The 20408-nt window shown below is 38.1% G+C and overlaps 1 protein-coding gene across 6 annotated transcripts in view; it reads left to right on the forward strand.

Moving 5' to 3' along the window:
- The window catches only part of LOC116307803 (uncharacterized), a 38133-nt gene extending 17928 nt beyond the window's left edge, over nt 1-20205 (forward strand). For 4 of the 6 annotated variants that reach the window (XM_031718122.2, XM_089027747.1, XM_031718123.2 and 1 more), the window contains exons 2-19: nt 4619-4807; nt 7788-7876; nt 8276-8467; nt 9052-9144; nt 9927-10068; nt 10773-10848; nt 11108-11167; nt 12022-12165; nt 12661-12787; nt 13119-13229; nt 13813-13886; nt 14340-14455; nt 15043-15339; nt 16363-16431; nt 16946-17196; nt 17807-18777; nt 19226-19383; nt 19707-20205. In XM_031718122.2, coding sequence (XP_031573982.1) covers nt 7805-7876; nt 8276-8467; nt 9052-9144; nt 9927-10068; nt 10773-10848; nt 11108-11167; nt 12022-12165; nt 12661-12787; nt 13119-13229; nt 13813-13886; nt 14340-14455; nt 15043-15339; nt 16363-16431; nt 16946-17196; nt 17807-18777; nt 19226-19383; nt 19707-19978 — 3225 coding nt within the window. In that variant the 5' untranslated portion in view covers nt 4619-4807; nt 7788-7804 and the 3' untranslated portion in view covers nt 19979-20205. Of the gene's footprint in view, nt 1-3599; nt 3906-4332; nt 4352-4618; nt 4808-7787; nt 7877-8275; nt 8468-9051; nt 9145-9926; nt 10069-10772; nt 10849-11107; nt 11168-12021; nt 12166-12660; nt 12788-13118; nt 13230-13812; nt 13887-14339; nt 14456-15042; nt 15340-16362; nt 16432-16945; nt 17197-17806; nt 18778-19225; nt 19384-19706 lie in introns of those variants that run through there. The other 2 variants (XM_031718119.2, XM_031718124.2) reach the window with 2 other exon arrangements.
- Nucleotides 20206-20408: the final 203 nt, after the last annotated feature.

Consider the following 20408-nt stretch of genomic DNA (forward strand, 5'->3'; position numbering starts at 1 on the left):
GACTCGAACATATGGCATGGTAGTAAGCTTCAAGGTGATATTGTACAGTGATCAGCGGTGTTTGAACCATTATGTTAACACACTGATATGGATTCTAGCCTGAGTATTATGCCAAGATTATATCTCGCAGGGAATGCCGGGAAGTTTAGTTGGATTTGCGACCACTTCTTTTGAAATATTACACTTAAATTTTTTCAGTGGCGGATCCAGGATTTTTCAAAAGGGGGTTCCGTTTCTTAAACTGTGTATAATTCTCTTTTGTTTAGTCGATGTTTGACGAAAAAATTGGCTCTAATCACCTAATTTACTATCTAGTAACGGAAATTAAAGGTAAATTAAACATTATAACAGCAAATATCTATCATTTCGTGTTCAATATTATCTTTGTGGATACTTTTAAGCAAAATTTATATAAAACATATTTCTATTACCTAAAAGATCAAACTTTCAAGGGGGTTCCGTGGACCCCTTCGACCCCCCTGGATCCGCCACTGTCTTTCGTTATATGTCATTCGGATTTCACGGTATGGTTCGTACCTTTATGTACGGAATATTGTTATAAAGTTAGTTATAAGATCCTAAATAACAAAATTATTTCACATGAGAGGCGGCTAACAGCAAGATACTTTTTTTGTCATTAATCAAGGCCACGTTCGATAGTTTAAATTTCAAACTTGATTGACAGGCCTTAGTCTTATGGTACTTCATGTACTAACACACGTGTGATACTAACACACGTAGATCGACAATTACATTTATTGATAGGAATAATAAACGATAAGTACCATATGTGGCGTTCCTACTTTTCCGTAATAGAGAACATTTTTGTAGATGCTTGTCAGTTCATTACTCAACAACATGGTATTTCATAGGACGTACAAATGAAGGCAGTTGAATAGGCTATTTCGACGATACAGCGGCCATTTGGTTTGTAAGGCATTGTGGGGCGTCCAGAGGGTTAATATAGAGCTAATGTATACGTTCCGGCTCTTTATAACGCCCGTTATTATATACAACCAAACACAGCATATCGATCATCTTTACCCAAAGAAAAACAAACACACGACATCTTTGATTTGTTTTTGCCCCCGGGACGCCCCATAATGCCTCACGATCCAAGATGGCCGCCGTATCGTCGAAGTAGTTCATTAACTTTCTTTCTTCAAAAGTGTCCACTTTGGAGAGCGTTTTCAAAAGTATGTGTTTACGGTAAGCGTTTTCATCGTTTACGTGTGGACGGAAGGGCTAAACGCTTATGCGTCACGAATGAAAACGTATACGTGTGGACGTGTGGATTCGTTATTATAAGAGATAAAATAAGTTTACAAAGCAATTCAATTATTAATAGACCGGCCTTTTGGCTAACAAACCTGTCGCCCTCTTTCCGTGATCAAACTGGAATTTAGAGTGTATAAAATATTAGTTTGGCTATTTGTAATATTTTTTTAACCAGGACTATGTATTTTCAAAATAGTCTAGGGTACTTTAGTAATTACCTTGACTGATGCAACCGTTTTGAGATGGATTCGAGTATGAATTAAGTGTAGACAGACAGACAGACAGACAGACAGACAGACAAGGAGACAGATGTAGACAAAGCTGACGGATGGACAGACATACAGACAGATAGGTAGACAAACCTGAAGGATGGATAGACAGACAGATAGGCAGACAAAGCTGACGGATGAACAGACAGACAGGTAGACAAACCTGAAGGATGGACAGACAGACAGATAGATAGGCAGACAAACCAGACGGATTGACCGACAGATAGGCAAACGAATGGACAGAATGAGACAGAGATAGATAGGCAGATAATGACCAGACGGATAGACAGACAGATAGGCACGAATGATTCGACACGCAGAAAAACTCATGTTATTTTTAGCATTTTAGGCCAAACACAACTGACGTCGGTTGACGCTCCACGCTCTAGGTTCTATATTTTCGTCTTTTCTGTGGTGACTGCGGTTAATAACACGCTTATCAGAGTGACGCGATTCAAGAAAATAACGTCATTTTAATGCGTAACATGGAGGGTCCAGGCTTACTTGCTGATATAAACTTCGAGCTATTTTGTATGAAGCATAAATATGAATTCCAAACTGGAACGTCATTCCAAATCAGTGCGTCAGACCACTAAATGTCTAAATGACTAATGATAGAAATGTGATAGAAAAATAGCCATTAAAATGCCGTATGTGCCCGAAGCAATTGTTAATTCATGAATTCGAGCTTTGCGGAGGATCGTAATAAGTAGTACGTGAGTGGGGGAAGCATTTTGGAAGCGCACGTTCACTGTGATTGCGCTCTTAACCAATCAAATAGAAATGAAATGCAGATTACCTAATCACGGTGCTCGATAGTAGTCATGATTACGCTTTGCCAAATGTCACGTTTGGAAAGGAATTTTGAAAGTGGGAAGCCTTTTGAGAGCTGTCGTGACTCTAGAATGGAATCCCAGTTCATCCAATTAGAGTGCTCCAGTTTGCGGAAGCCATCTCATACTAACATTGTTTTTATAATGATTGAGCTGAGAACAGGCAGTGCTGCACAATATTCAAATAATAAATCAGTTATTTTTCTAAAAATCGCTAAGACAACTACCAATGATCATGCTTGAAGCTGAATTCTATTCAAAATAATTAAGGCAAATCAGCAAAAAAATTTAAAAAATAGTATTATAAATTGCATACTGAATTGAAATTAAACCTTATAGGAAACTGAAAGTAAAAAAATTGATAAGGTTACACTATTGGAATGTTGTGATTTCTTGTCTATAACTATTGATAATAGTTGATAAAATTTCCATTACATTAAGCGAAAAGAAAAAAGAAAAAGGAAAACGAGTCAATTCAAATTGAATATAAGCATTTATTAATAGTTTTCTTTGTGTTTTTCAAATTTCAAGTTCTATATGTTCGCTCTGATCACGAGGCAAGAAGCAGAATCATTCGTAACACTAGCCAGAACTAGAGGCCAGCATTTTCTAATATTTTCTAAATAAAGATTTTGAGTTTTCATCTTTGGAAAGTTTATTTTAGATATTTATTCACCCGCAAATTTTTGGTATCTTTTCCACGTTGAAGTAGACTCGTTCAGTCTCGCATTTTAATGATTTTTTTTTACAATCACCCACATTTTGCGCTGTGGCTTAAGGCTATACTACTTCATGTCCCTAAGAGTCACAACGTTAAATAAATGCCATTTAAAACGTACTTTCATTGCTGTATTTCTTCATTAATAGTATCGCTTTATCATTATTCAATATTTCTCTATTTTTATAATTTTTTACGTCCCACACTTGAAAATATTTTTCTAAATGTTTTGATTTACATAGAGACCTGCCAAATCGCAAACGGTACCCCTGGTATTTTCGTACCATTAATATTGAATAACCAAAACAGTAGTCTTCATTTAATTTCGAGTAAATAACTTTGAATGAATGAAGTCATATAAATTAGAAACCCGACAGCGTTTCGGCTTTTCGGAATCATTCGTCAGGAGTCCCGCTTCGGCCTCGGGCGTACGAAGACCTCCCGAAGTGTTCTAAATATTGTCATTTACTATGACGTCATTTCACCCATGGATCGCAGCGGTCAGTGTATGGTTTGAGCCGGTGTTGTATAAAGCTCCCATGCCTGATACATGTCATATTTTTGTTCTACTTCTGAGGGTTTTTTTCTGTTTTCCTATCCAAATCTTCTAAACCTGCTTGGTGGAACAACAGAGGACGGTGTGTAAAGCCCGTTATTGTCCGTCAAAATTGGCCGGGGTTTGAGTACAAACGGTTTCTTTAAGTCACTTCAAAACTGTGTCCTGCAATTCATCAGTCGGGATTTCTCCTCAGATAGAACAGCTTTTCTATTGAACAAACGTTTTAAATATGCACTAGAGAGATCCAGGTAAGATAGAACGGCTACCTATGAATTCCCGGGTTTCACTAGACGAATTTAAAATTAACTCTCGCCCACGCTTTCGAGATAAGTTAGGGGAATATGGTGGCGTTCTTTGGGATGTGTACCTTTCCTGTTTCACTACAGTTAATACATTTCTTCTGTCATTTTATTCCCTTAATATGCTTTCAAATCCGCGTGTCTTTGAACAGTTTCCCTCCTTTCCGGGGCGTTGTTTTACCCCGAATTTGAAGAAATACTGATGCAGTCTCGCTAGGTAGAATAGATTTTGACGCGAAGTGGAAGTAGTACTTGCTCCTTGTTAATACTAGAGAGTTCCAATAAGTTGAATTATTAATCAACTAGTGTTACATATAGCCTGCCGATTTTATGCCGTCAGCTTAGTGGAAAACCCTTGGTGTTTGTGAATTCTGCTTTGGGAAAACTTATCCTAGGTTTCTAAGACTTCTTTTTTCCTCAGTCCATTGACGTATTTCGTTGTATTGAAGGGAAGCTTTTATGGTGTTACTCGCCGAGACTCCTCTTAGAACGTCTTGTCACACACCTCACAGCGCTTTCTTTCAATGGCCTTCAGTCCTTGAGAGAGGAGTTATGGCTCAGTTGTCATTATTCTCTCTCTCCACAACCTTTGCAGCTATTGATACCCATAGAAATCCCAGATCACTTTTAACATGTACCTGTATATTTCAATGGATTCGCAGATAACTGGATGATGGGCAGCTCCTTCGAGTAGAACAGTACCAAGCAACGTCCTCTACCAAACCACATCCTAAACTTCTGTTTATCATTAGATGTATAATTCACTTCCAAAACGATGGTCTACACTGCGTAAAGATAAATCCTACAGCCAGGAATAAAACAAGATGACTTCACACACACCAAAATACAAGGTACGTTGAGAAATTCTATGTTTAAGTTCGATTCAACCAAGTGTATTTGATGAGGCACAGATTTGAGCATCAATAAGGCTGTGCACAATAGATTTGGGATTTAAGTGCTTTGAGATCTGGTTTTATCAATAAAGGGTCGCATGCCGGTTTATCCTTAAAAACCTTAATTTTATTTAAAGTTGGTTTAAGAAGAATACAAGCCACCTTTCAGAATAACTCCAATGTTGTAAATTTTAATTCATGCATGAAGTTTTTGTGCTCAATAACAAGCTTTTCAGGCAGACATACCAACTAATTCGTTCTCCAAAGTTTGCCTAAAAAGATCCTATTTTCGTCATTGTCCTTGCATTTACCCCTCCCCCACACATACTTATTCAAGTTGCCAAAGAACTAATTTCTGTGATATTTAGCACATGTCTGCTACTTTGCTTTTACTATAGACTGTAAGCTAGTGAAAATCAAATTACTACATTTTATGCTAACAAGAAATTACATTGTACCAAATATACTTTAAAAATTGTCAATTTTTCTTTAGTAACTTAACCTTTTCAAATAAAGGTATAATGTCATTAAGAGCCTTCTTGATTTCGATTTTAAAGATGGTATCTTTTATATGTTATTATTGAGATCTGAGAATTTTTTTGCAATGAATAAGATATATTTTTTGAATGATGACCTTCACATTGGCCTTAACGGCTAATTTAAATACATCCATCACTTTTTCTAACAAAATAACTAATAATGCATTTCAAAGGGACCTCCTTTGAAACCTATGGTTGATAGCACTTGTAGAACACTAAATTAATTCATTTTAAATATACAAGCTTTTTAGTGTTCACTTTTTTAAGGTGACTTACGCTATTTATATTTTATCCATTTATGTGATTATTATTTAAAGAAAATTAAATTAGAATTATTTAATGTCCCAGCCGGCTGAAGAGATCTAGGTGTATGTTACAAATCTTATAAAGTCTTAGCTGTTAAATGCATATAAATCACTTTGAAATGTCGTTTTGTGATTATAGATTGACATGTTATCAGAACTATAGCCCAGAGCAAACCTAGAGTGTTTGTGTTACTCTCAGCAGTGTCATGCCTCTTAGGGTTATTTTTTTCAAAGCAAATTTGTGAAAATACATTAGCAAACTTGTAGAATTTGTAGAAAGGAAAGTGAAAAGGCATTAATAGTTTTCATAGTGCAAAATGTACTCCTGTGTTAGTTTTGCACATATCTTCAATATTCTTACATCGAAAATCAATTAAATTAGACAAACTGTTTTCTAAAAAACATGTCTAAAGCATTTTCACTAGATTGGCATATCTTATTCTGTGACAATTTTCACTTGGCAGGTTTTATGAAAATGTTTTTCAGGTTTCCCCCAAAAAATTTCAAGTGCAGAAGCTTCCAGCCTTGCATTTTATAGCTCTGATTCTTTGCATAGAACAACTAAATCCTGTGTTTGTTCTAAGGTTCTGCTAGCTAGTACAGTTTAAATATTGATGAAATCCTGCATAACTAAGTATCTTTTTTTGAAGGATGTTTACAGAAAGATATATATCTTTATTGGATATTATGCTTTTAATTTCACCATTAGAAATTTCTAATCAAATTCAAAATGATTCAAAATAATTTTAGATACTTTCAGCCATTGAACAGGAAAGGTTTAGTAGTTGTTTACATGATTGCAAGTTATCATGAAATAATCAAATCAAATTGTATAACTTGCAAATTGATTTATAATATTATGACAAGTTAAATTTCTTAGGAGTCTTTTTCCCTAATTCAATCTCTTGAAAAAATTCAAAAAATATTTTCTATGATGGCAAAAAATTTTTGGCTTGTGCATTCTTTGTTTTGGCTTTATTATGGTGTAGCGGACATCTTCTTTCGTTCAGTGGGGACATCTAATTCAGTAATGGGTACACAACGCAAAACGCTCGTCGATTATATCAGCGATTTAATTCTCGATAATCTTGATGTTCTTCAGTTATTTCATTCACAATAGACAGATTTATAATTACGAGGCTCACTAGAAATAAAAAGTTACAAATTAAAAGCCTATATCTTACGGAAAATCAAATATAATCTTGACATACCATATGGTGTACGTATTACGATCGTCTTGCTGCCTGTCCCGGCTTACATCCCATAATTTCAACTTATGAATATTAATAACCTACACTAATTAGGAAATCAAATAGTTGTCGTCTACATATGGCATAAAAAATTGAAACTAATATTTTGATATGCAAAAGTGACATTGCTTTTGATTCCTATGAATAATGGATGCATAGGAATTGTTGCATTGATTCCATGCATTTGGAATTCAAACTTAGGAAACGCAACAAATGCAAAAGGTTAATATTTACATGGTGTGAGTTTAGTTAATAGTTCAAATCATATGATTTCAGTATCTGACTTACACTCAAGGTGGAAACAATAGCAGCCGACGTGAAGACTACTCTCACCTTATGTTGAGCATAATTTTAACTCCTCTTATTGTGAAGAAATTGTTGCAAAGGAAACCTTGCAAAACATTTAGGGATTGACAGAATGCAATGAGAAGGGTGGTTTGTAGCAAAGTGCTTCTTAACACTTCTCGAGCATTCTGCCAACTCCAACATGTACTGTGGGCAAGTTTTTATTGATATAAAATTTATGATACAAATTAGAATAGCCATTGGATGCAAACAAAGAAACAGAAAATGCAAAATATATTACAGTCATTTCTAATAAAATGTATACAGTCAACTCTCACCTTGCGGACACCCCGATATTACGGACAACTCACTATTACGGACTGGAGAAAAATCCCCGACAAAAATATTGACAAAGAAATGACCGTAATCAATTCTTGCTATTGTGGACGCTTGCTATTACGGACACCAATTGACGGTCCCAAGGGTTTCTGCTGTAACGAGAGTTGATTGTATATGGACCATATTAGATGTGATCTAACTCAACCAAATCTTTTTTCAGGCACACTCTTACAGATAATGGATAAAGGTTTATCTCAAGATTCTAGTAGTCAGGACATGACCAAACTGCAAAACAACCATTCACCAGATGTAAGTATACTTGCACTATTACAGCGCAACATGCAAAAATGTGAATATGTTTATTGTGTTTGCATGATTCTGTGCACAGGAGTTTTGCTGCTAAACGAGCTTTTACACAACTTGTTTGGTAAAGCCAGCCAGCTTCACTTGTTTATGTAAAAAAAACTGCATAAGAGTAATGTCAATAATGTTATCGCTGCTCATACTTTTAAATGTCAGGCTGTAAAAAAGCTTAGAAAAAACAAATTTCAGCAATGCAGCTTACAGTTACTGAGTTCTCAGAGTCTTTGGAATATCGAAAACTGCAAGTAGTGGTTGACTTCTTTTTCTGTTGTAGGACTTTGTTTTGTGTTTTACACCAAGTTTTTTACTGAATTACCATTATTGACCCATTTTCTAATTTCTCAGAATTCATCCATTGCTACTGTCACAACTGCTGAAGTTTCCAGTGCAGAGACAACAGAATCACCTCGACAACAACCCCAAGCAGTAACCATGGCAACAGACATACCCTCAGTGTCGTATAGCACCGTCCATGTACAGCAGAGCCAAGCTATTTCGGGAATGAGAACACTGCTTTTACCGAAGGCTGCTTCGGAGGTACTGTAATGTGTACATTGGCTTGCTGCAAATCAAACAGCCACTGTATCAAAAAGCTTCTCTTGTGATTACTGAATGTATCTCATATATATCCCTACCTGGGAGTGAAAACAATGAAATTTATTGACAGCAAAAAAGATTTCAATCCATAAGAAGGGAATTCTTTTTTTGTCCCCCAGATTGGGAATTAGTACAAGGAGACTAATACAGTGTACATTGTTATTACTATCACTTAAGAAGCAAGGGTAATGTAGCAGTGAGAGTGCTTGCCTCTTATCCATGTAACATGGGTTTCATTGGATGTGATATTGTGTGTGGGTAGAGTAGGTTTTTGGTTCTCTCCTGTGCTTGAGGGTTTTTTCTCCAGTTTCTCTGGTTTTCATCCAGTTTCTCTGGTTTTCCTCCCTCCACAAAAATCAACTTCTAATTTCCAATTCAATCATGGAACAATGGCCACAGGTTTTTTTTAAACAAAAAACAAAAAACAAAAAAAACAAGGACTATTTATTTATTCATTTGTAGCAGTTTTGATTGTTATCATTGCTATTTATTTAAGTAACTTAAATTTGTTGTTATTATTTTAGCCATCACCACACAATCCTCGCAAGACGCTTGTAAGAAGTGCAGCTGTACGAAGCACTCCATCTCCGCCACTGCCCAACGAAGAAGCCACAGAGGTACGTACATATTTAAATGTTACATCTTTAGTGCAGGGTACTGAAGGAGGTACTTATCCAATTTCCCAGCCCCCATTTTGACCAAATCCCATAGCCTATGTTTTGCCCAATTCTCAATCCCATTCCCATTTTTTGATTGTTTTTTTTTTGTTTGTGAATCCTATTCGCAGTGCATAAAATCCCATTTCCCCAGCTTAACAAAGCAAATCCCAGGTCCCATTTTCCTTCAGGACCTTCATAGTGTTGCCAACCATATCAACAGAATCCTGCATGAATAAATACAGTTCTAGTACCAAGATTCAAGGTGCAAAAATGTAAATAAAATAATTATTACTACGGATGTAAGCCAACTGCGAAACTGAGACAAAAAAAAAAAATGCAATGGTCACACCTCCAAATGTCTATGATTCCACACACAAACATCAAACTTTTAGTCTTGCATTTCCTTTCTCACATGTCAGCATCCTTTGATCATTTTATTTCCCACAAATTATCAAATGGATACTGACACATGGAGAAAGGAATGTAGACTAAAAGTTTGACGTTTGTGTGTGGAATCTTAGACGTTTGGATGCGAAATTGTGGCACTTTTTTGCCTCTGTAGTATTCACAGAAAAGAAAGCCTTCCTTGCTGCAACCCTAGCTCATTATTCACATTTTTAAAACTCTGAAACGGGTGTTGCTAGCCACCCAATCCACTCCCATCCCCGACCTGGATCTACCCTTGAAATGATACACTTGAAACTATGTTAATGAATTCAACTCCAATGTTTTCTTGGTAGGCACCTACACCTCAAACGGTTACAAACACTAGTTTTGACTCTTACATATACCAGTCCAGTGACAATGAAGTGCTGCGTGAGACAACAATGTCCAGACAAGAAAGTCTCGGCAGGACTTCTAAACAGGGTTCATTTTCTAGAGGTTGGTAGCACTTTGTTTTACACCCATTTTCTTGCGTGTAAATGTTTTATGTGACTAACATGTGCCAGAGCTATCTTGGGTTTTGGCTTCTGCCAATCAAAAAATACAAACTTTTTGGTTGGTTGGTACCACTTTGTTTTACTCCCATTTTCATACGTGTAAAGTTTTTATGTGACTAACATGTGCCAGAGCTATCTTGGGTTTTGGTTTCTGCCAATCAAAAAATACAAACTTTGGATGTCAGAAATTTTATTTTTGAAAGCTGAAAAACCAGACGTCTTGATTGAACTACTTCAATGATATGGTGGCCATCTTGGCAAGAGGCAAAATGTAAAACAAAAAAAAAGTTTGGTGTTTTTGTCTTTCTCCTATAGTAGTTATAGTTATAGTTATATAAAGGTGACCAATGTGCCATATTAATTCATCTTTTGTTGTATTCTCTTGTGTTGATTTGTTAATATCAATGGACATCAATACTGTAACGAAGCATTAAATTTGCACCCTGGATGCCTTGCATTCCAAGATGGTTGCCGTACCGTAGAAGTAGTCCATTATAGCCATGTGTCTGGGTTGCATGATTATGAAAAAGGCATGAAAGATAACACATGCTGACAGTAACAGTCTTCTATACTTTACTCTAAAAAGGTCCTCTAAAGGTTTGGTGAGAATCTAATAATTGAGGTTTTAAATCTTTATTTTTTTAGATAATTCATTTGAATACACCGATTCTACAGGCACAGATTTACATGAATTTATTGTCAAGACTCTCCGAAATCCAAGGTACAGTAGTACCAATAAAATTTTAAATTTACTGCTAGTATAGAAGACAAACGGTATGTTATTAAATAAGCTTGGAAGCACAGTATACCAAATTATTTTCAGCCCTAAAAATATGACTAGCATACCGGATACTTTTACCCCGGATTCCCCCTCCCCCTGGGAGATAAGTGCACTACTGCTACTACTCCACCCTTGATTCCCATGTGTCTCATTGCCGCTGTGGATGTTGGCTCAATCTTTGGATATACTTTTATTTCAGAGACAGAAAATTTGTTCTGAAATTGGAGCACGATTTTTTGAATTTTATCCAAGATCCAATGTAAGTCCAATAATTTTTTTATTTTATAGCTTAAATAGTAAATGTATGCACAGTGCTCTGATTGGTTGACAACTGTGCTGTATTTAGTAAATGAATCGTGGCTGACACCAACCATGCATGTCCAAGCAAACTGCAAAATGGTGTAAGAAAAAACAGCATTGAAAACTGCAGCAGATTTTTTTCGTTCAAGCAAATAAAACCGCTTTTTCCATGCTCTGTTCAGTAATAAAGCACACAGGATGTATCAAAAGTACTTATGACAAGAAGTGTGAGTAGTACTTGCCTCTAGCATGATATCATCCCTGCCCTATGACATGCCTGCAAAAGAGTGCTTATACTTTGTAGATCAGCTTAATTAGATCAGCTCATTAAAACTGCAGTACAAATATAATTTTATTACAGTTTATATATACATTCTCATATACATACATGTATATATCCTATCTGGCCGATAAACCCAAATAATGTGTCCTCGTAAGTCTCATATGAGACTTGGTAACTCAGTGGTTAGAGCATAGCACCCAAATTGCCAGTGCACGGGTTCAAATCCCGCAGCATCTGCATAAGTTGCTTGATATACTGCACAGATCAGCTCGATTAGATACATTACAACTGCAGTACAAATATATAGTTTATATATATTCTCATATGCAAAATAGTGATTGTTAAACTCCTTGAATTAATTTCATACTTGATAACTGCTCCTTAAAACGTTCATGGAGTCGCGCTTGAAGGATTGCCAAAACCAGCATAACGGCCATGCAGCCATGCGAAGCTTTCTTGCACAAATTCCTCACATTGTATTTAAAAGACATTAAAGTATATCTTAATGTGGATTGTCTTTTTTCTTGTAGGATAATCTTTATTAAATATCCCCCGATGACATCCTACTACAGGATGATAGTGCATAGAGTTGCTGCATTTTTTGGTATGGAGCACAATGTTGACCAGCAGACTGGCAAGTCTGTTATCATCAACAGAAGTATAAATACTAGAATGTAAGTTTATAGCATGTATTTATAATAATAAATAATCTTTATTGAGGTTATCGCTGTCACCATAAGGTGATTTACAAGAGAGACCCTATTTAACTATAGTATACAGGCACAAAGGAGAATGAGAGGCTCTCCACCATTTCTTTTTTTTTCAATCTAGGGCCTTTCACAGTCCTTGTAATACTTTTATTAATATAATGGGATTGTATATGGCATGAATCTTTGCTGCCATTTGTGAAATTAATCAATGGATTTACCATTGTGTGACTGGTTATTAATCAGAGCCTTGAGGGTATAACTTTAACACAAAATTTGTAGTCCCTATGGTGACCATTTCACTTGGGATATTAACTTGTCATGATGGCAAGCAGACCTCTTTTCCCTTTCATTGCCCATTCTTTCCTTGTTCTTGTTCTTGTTCTTTTTCTTCTTTATGACTGTCATCGGTTAGAGACCTTAGCTTATGTCATTTTATTGTTTTTGTTATTTTTCCTTTAGTCCAGAGCAACGATTTGCAGATCTTGTGTCTTTGAGTAGAGAAGAATCAGAAGATTCTGAGGGTTCTATGCCAAGAGCAATACTGAGACGACAGAACACACCGTCAGGAGAAAGCACTCCCCCAAAGGTAATTTAAAGATAAATTGACCCCTTCACAGTTCCCTGCACCATCTTGAAAGGTAGCCATGCCTTTGAATGGAAGCGAGAAGAATGATGAGCTTCCAATGATTGAGACCTTTTTTTAACACCTTGAACAATTATTCACATGTCTCTATCATTGCAAGCTCACAAGCTCTCGCTTCGATGTAGAGGCACCTTTCAAGATGGCGCAGGGAACTGTGAAGGGGTCTATTGTCATTCATTGTTGCTCTGAAATGGATTACATTAAGTCTGAGCTAAAGAGTTCAATATAGACTGTTTCTTCATAGTTTATCAAAAAAAATGCTTAATTGCTCCAGGTTGACAGCCCATCGAATACAAGTCTTGGAATGGAGGATAAAAGGTCCAAGTCCATCGAACAAAGAGTAGAGGAGTACCATAAAGCAAGAGAAAGAATCTTCAACCAGGATGTAAGGAGTTAATTGAATCTAACAGACCAAAACCATGTATTTTCCATTTCAGAGCAGGTGTCTTTCCTTTGATGAGTATCACGATAATGTAGAAATGGTGCATTGTTATGTAAGAAAGGACTTAAAAGTAGCACCATGGAAAGGCCTTCTCTCCCCTCAACCCAATTTTAGCCTTTCCCATGCTACAGTGTAGTCTGCTATATAGACCCCTTGCATGTGACATCAAAAAATGTGAGCTCAATTTGGAGGACAAAACAAGAGAATTTTAATCTCATGAGAATTGGAAACCTATTGTTATGTCCTCCAAATTGAGCTGCATTCTGACATGCTGCAATAGGTTTCAATCCAACACCCCCTCATCACCTCCAAAATATTCAAGGTGCTACATGGTCTGAGTGCTAGGAAGTCCTGGGATTAACCCGTGGTGGTAGACAGGGGGTCCTAAGAGTCCTATGATTCCATTGATTTCCTTCTGAACATGGAATAGCTGGACAGTGTTCCTATTGAAATAAAAAAACCCTGCTTGTGGAAGGGGAGAAAGAGATTATTTTATTGATTAATCTTTCTGTTCTATTCTTTTCAGTCTTTTTCATCACAGTCTTCTCAGTCGTCCAAGGGAGATCCAAGTGATATGCCCCAAACACAGATACTCACAAGGTAATAAAATTGGACCAAGCCAGTGTAAGATTTAACAGTCCAAGAGATATGCTGTAGAGAGATATGAGCCATATTTAATGTTATACCATTTCCATAATGTGTAGTTCCAGAAATGTCTATAAAATCTACAATTTTCCTCCCTCCACTAAAATCAACTTCTAAATCCCAAGTTGATCATGGAACAAGGGCAACAGATGGGGGTTTGTTTGCCACTGGGCATTAACTCTTACCCTTGCAAAACAAGCCGTAAAAACCAACCAATAGTCCTTTCCCCAAATCGCTTGGATGACCACGAAACAATGGTTTGATGTTGAGACTGAACTTGATTCTTTTATTCATCAAGTTCAACCTCAACTAGAAACCATTGTTTCGTGATTAGTCAAGCAAATTCTGGAAAGGTCTATTCCAATTCATTCTACTCTTAGTAACTTTTAGGATGTGGTTTCATTGCAGAGATGATCCAGATATAATAACACAGGAGCTACCAAGAGAACAAGTTGTACGAAAATACAAGTCGCAGTCCTTTGATAATGAGAGAACTATGGACAAGAGGGCTTCCTCTGCATCAGGTAAACTATAATCTTCTTGCAAAACTGCCCATCAAATGTCCCCTGGAAATAAGACCACAAATAGTTTACTTGGCTTGTATTGATAGAGATGTATATAATAATCCAAGGTGTTAAAAAAGGGTCTCTATCATTGCAAGCCCACTGTTTGTCTCTCTTCAATGCAAAGGCACGGCTACCTTTTAAGATGGTGCAAGGAACTGTAATATGGACTATTAAAAATTTCTAACAACACAAGGACTGTCAAGCTCCTTAGGAAGAAGGGGGGGAGGCTAAGATTGGAAAATATAAGATACTAATATGGGAAAGGAAAGTATATCCCCCAATAGCCACAGTGCTGGATGATAAGACCAAAGAATCCAGAATCTAATCTTTTGAAATAATTTCTTTAACATAGAAGCCAAAATGTCAGTGCTGTTACAAACAAATCACGTGATGTTCATTACGAAAATGTTGAGGCTTGCAGGAAAATACAAAAGAAATGCTTTGCATTCTCTTAGAAAAAAAAGTCCAAAAATCCAACCAATTTTAAAAAATGAAGGGTTGCGATATAAGGAAATTTTCCAGTAACATTATTCTTGTGTTTAAAGGCATAAGAATCATGTCGAACAAAATGATGACCAGGTCATACAGCAGCCCAGGTGCTAGTGCTACTGCCTTTGCAGCTGCCGAGCACATGTCCAAAGGTTCAGGAAGCCCTAAGGGAAGCAGGCTTCCTCTGACCAGCTACACTATGCCTGTGTCTGGGGTACAGTATTGGACACCAGAGGGAGTGCCCTTTGTACCTGTACAAGGAGGTGAGGTACAGATGGTCCAAACCCAGGGGATGCCAGCTGGTATGCAGGGGGGAATGGTTCCTGTAATGACTGCTGGTGGACCTTCGCAAGGTACGAGGAAGCTTTAGTGATTTATTCTCGATAATCAAAAGGACAAAGTAAAGTTTTAACTGTACTGATTTATTTCCGGCAGACATGTTTCGGCATCCTTACGCCATCATCAGTGTGACAAGATAGTCCTTACAAATGCTTAAATACAGTGAATAGTACGTGTATATGCGTAGTGTAATATGTAGTAGAACGGCGAAACATGTCTGCCAGAAATAAATCAGTACGGTTAAAACTTTACTATGTCGTTTTGGTTATCAAGCTTATTTCCTTGCTGCTACTACACCGACCATAAGATTTGTTTTCATATTTTGTCATCTTGTGTAGAATTAAAAAACCTACCCTCTGAAAATCTCTCTTTTAATACAAATGTAAGTTTTCTCACTCTATGATTGGCCAAGAGCTGTGGTATAAGAGGACATACCAACAAATTACTTCAACACATTATGAATGGCTCGAGCAGCCAGCTGATCCTAAAATTATTTTTCTTTCAAACTCTTTTTTTTTTGTAGTAAAAAAACAAATTTCCGATTTTGTGTGTGTGGTATGTCCTCTTATTCACCATGATACGATTCAAACAGTTGGTCTAAATTATATAGTTGTCTCATGAGTACATACATTGATCATGACGTCATATCTTGGTAAATTAGAGAACATGCCAGGTAAAACCATGGTAAATTTGTTGATTAAAAAATGATGTACTTGGTAGTTTCTTAGGGGTAGTAGGTAAGGGATGGTGAGGTATTGATTAACCCAAGTAAAGATTTGTAGTGTGTATCTCAATCATACACGCGAAATCGTGAAAAAGTTTATTCCAGACATAATAGAGTTTTGGTGGACGCCAATCAAAGTGTTTACCAGCATTGTCAGAAAACACAAAGCTTTTAAGTGCACGTGCCTATGGAATGTCATGGAAACGCATCGATTGACGTCACCAAAACCTTCTTCCTCACGATTGCAAATTGTACGATTTCACGTGTGTGATTTAGAAGCGCTGTAAAGGTATACGACATTTTACTGTTACAGGTAATGTCATGTGGTCGGTACCTTCTGATTCACTACAGCAAGGAATGATGCTTATAAACCCTAATGCAGGTACATATTGTATTTTCATCTCTTGCAACATATATATCACTATCACCAATTGTTAACATGTCGTTGCTGCAGAGGTTGTTAATGTTTCTCACTAGCGACGCAAGCAGACGCGACTCCATATTCTCACTATGAAAAGAATCGATGCAAGCGCAAAAAAGGAAGATTTTATTACTCGGGCTTTCAAAGAAATGCCCGAGGAATAAATTGGCCTTTTTTTGCGTTCTGTCTCAAATCGTAGTTGCGTTCTAAGCGCATGTGCAAGTTCTATGCGCGTGCGTAGTATGCGCCACATAAGCACATGGTCGAGCAATGGCGGAATTTTTCAAGGTTTCGTCAGAAGGATGACAGTGTTACGAAGAATTCTTTCAATTTTCTGCTATGAAGCCCGAGTTCACGCAGATATGCGTCTAGTTTTTCTTGCGTTGGCTTGCGCTTGTCCTTATAATTGTGCCGGCTTGTGTTGCGCGCTAATGAGAACCAGGCTTAACGGCCATATTACCATTTACTATTGCAGCTGTGGGTCCCGATGGTAACCCAATGTTTATTGTCCAGTCACCATACCAACCCATGGTAATGAAGTCAGGAAATAATCCAGGGTATGCTCAACAACCACAGCAACACAGACAACAACAGCAGCCCATGCCACAGGGTGCTACCATGTCACCTCAGGGTGGCCAGGTAGTGGTGCCGCAGTATGTCGGGGGTGTACAGCCATCTATGTATATGGTACAACAGCCCAACAGGTCGCACTATGGGCAGCAGCAGGTTGGTAGTAATGTTGAAAGAATTACATCTTTAGGAAAGCAGTGTGTTGGAAATGTTAGGGAGAAGGAAACAAACATTCTAGCAATCTTTAGTGCATTGTTATCTTTTGTTTGATGAAATACTTGCACGATATACCAGAGCCAATATCAAGCCCTGAAAAAACTTTGTCAGGGCACAGCTAACTCACAGATCGAATTTGAATAGGACGTTTGAATTCCAACTACCAGAATCCCGTGCGCACTTTCTTTTATTCAGTAGTCTTACTGTTATCACGACGAAGTACGAATTTGAATAAGAAAAAAAATTCGCGAAGCATCTTGGTAGTGGAAGTTAAAAAACGCCACCATGCAAACGTCCTATTTTTGTGGAGGGAAAGAAAAACCCTCGTAGCAAGGGAGAGACCTAACAAAGTCTACTCACTTGTGATGCTGAAAGGGAGGGAGGTAGGGAGGGAGGAAGGAACGAAGGAAGGAAGGAAGGGAAAAAAGGTTATGGTAACTGTCAATCATAATATTACAACTGATTTAGTACTGGCATGAGATAAATGGTTAGGACGATGGTCAGAGGAACATTGCATTTGAGGTTTTCTTTGGTTTGTATTACTTTTCAGGGAACAGATAGCCCTACCCAGTCCCAATGGACGGTTAGTGCTCAGCCAATGACGTCCCCATCATATCGAGACTTGAGTAATCAGTTCACTAACATGTCTGTATCTGGACAACCTCAAGAAGTTGATCAAACCATGCAACAGGGAATGATTGGCGGTGGAGATTCAGGGGTTGTAGCGTCATCAACTACCACCCCACCCCTGTATGTAGCAAGTGTATCCCAAGCTAGTGGGTCGGGGCAGGCAGGTCAAGTTCAGTACATGATGATGCCACCTCAGGGAATGCATCCTCATCAACCCCTTCATTCCATGGTTGGGCAACCAGTCCATTCACACATGGTACCACAAGCCATGCAGCAAGGAACCTCATCACAGCAGAATCAAGCCTTTGTGGTGACAGCGCAGACACCTTATTCGCCCTCAACTTACCAGCCCACTTATGGCTTCAGCAAGGATGGAACTATCCTGCAGCACCAGCGGTCGCAGTCACCACCAACACCACCTCAAACATCATCCCCAGTACTTGCAACACCATACAACCAATCTATTGCTGCAAACTCGCTAAGCAACCAACAGGTCCAAAACACACAGTACCACAACACATCGCATTCACAGTCCCAAGTTCTTAGACCAATGGTTCCTGTTGTCGTTGCTGGTGCCCATCCTGTCCAGGTAGGAGCTCCTGTCATTCCAGGCAATCAACCTGGACAGATGCAAGCTCAGGGTGGCACCATACACTACCCACAACACGTAGTCCAAGTTCCGGCACCGTTTCACCCTCCTGGTCAGAACAGAATGTATAATTTAGATAGGAGAACACAGAAGTCCTCGGATTTATACACGGCTGAATCTGCGATGATGGCAGGTCAGGGGGGTTCTGCCATGGGGCAAGTAGCTGTTACTCAATATGGAGAACCAATGGGAATGGTTGCAGGAGAAAGAGGACATTATACACAGTATTATCAAGCCCAAAGGTGTGATATAGCTTCTCTTATTCTACTACTGTATACTTATTTCAGTCAAGTTAGTCAACAAGAAAGCTAAGCAGTGAGATTTTTAAGGAATCATTGGGGCATCTGCCAAAAATAATCTGCGGCATCAGGAATATAAAGTCCAATGTCCTAATGTCTGAGCGTTTCTCTACGTTCCTATAGGAAATAGAAACATAGAGTAACGGGTGACGTAGCGATGTTACCAATGTGCACAGTTTTTGAGTCCCGCCAGTCTCGGTGTCGTATGTCGTTTGTGACCAGTTCTCTTCTGTGCTTCGAGGGTTTTTCTCCGGGTTTTCTCCCTCCGTAAAATCCAACTATTAAAATCCTATTTGACCTGTCTTCCAGAGATCAAATACGTGCCTCGTTTTTAAATTAAATGCATTATTTCATCATGTCAAATAACTTGCATTTGTTTTTGTGATACCAGGTTCAACCCAACACAGGGAGGAAGTATACAAGGGGCACAGCATCAACAATACTCAAAACACAAGTCTAAACAATATCACAAAAAGAAAGATAGCCCACGCGAACAAAGTTCCTTGAAGAGACAAGGCAGCAAGTCGTCAGACACCGAAAATTCAAGCGGTGAGTATTTATTTAGAGCTTTTCTTTCCTTTGTCTTGCCTCTCCTCGCCAAGCCACGCCATACTTTCCCTTGCCTTGCCTTGGTTTCCCTTGCCTTGCTTTACTCTCATTTGTAATGCTTTGCATCGCTGTGCTGTGCCGTTGCTTTCCCTCCCTTTCTTTGCTTTTAATTTCGTTTCGTTTATTTTTCCTCTTTTCTACGACCATCACATAGCTAAATATCCTAGAATTTCTCACGGGGCCAGAGTTTGTTCTCAACTATCTAAACACTTGTTCGTCATCACTTTATCCATCTAACTATGAATGTCCTGTATTTCTCACAGGTGGGGGAACTGTGCTAGAAATCTACAATATGATTGGTGGAGTGAAGGACCACGAGGCCGACATTTTTGATGAACTTATTTCAAAAGGCGCCAGAATAAAACGGCCGAGTGACAACAGCCCTAGTTCCGGCGAAACACTGCGCGCAGTCTTTACAAGCGCGGCAGACGCCGAGCAAGCTCTAGCACAGATCAACAGCCCTAACTTCAAACTTCGCTTGCCCGGATCCTCCAGTACGACGGACAACAATTCGCAAGTGCAATCGAACCCATAGGATTTTTTTAAGTAATAATATGGCTTTATTTTTACTTTGTACTTTGATTTTTATATGGCAATTCTTGTTGACTCTAATCGAGTTCTCATTGTGAAAGGTCTACTTAGGGAAATGTGTCGGAAGGCAAGACTGATGATAATGAAATAGCAATAAAATAGAGGGTGCGCGCCTCTAAAAAGTCGTAACAAAGTGTAAGAATTGAATGTTATTAAAATGCATTGAAAGAAGTTGTTTGGCTAGAGTTCTCTGTATGAATAAATTCTCCAATGTATTAGATAGTAAAAAGTCAGCTTTACTTATGTATTTATTATTAGTAGTATATGTAATAGGACTCCATGCTAACTGGACGAGGAAAATTCTGAGGACTGACAAAATTGGATGAGGCCGTAGGCGAAGTGGTAGGTTACATTTCCTTCAAAGGGGTGGGCTG

This window comes from Actinia tenebrosa, unplaced genomic scaffold (genome assembly GCF_029948245.1).
Source record: "Actinia tenebrosa isolate PJP-AT-01 unplaced genomic scaffold, QUT_ActTen_1.0 PGA_scaffold11__36_contigs__length_13525064, whole genome shotgun sequence".
Taxonomy (NCBI): Eukaryota; Metazoa; Cnidaria; class Anthozoa; order Actiniaria; family Actiniidae; genus Actinia; species Actinia tenebrosa.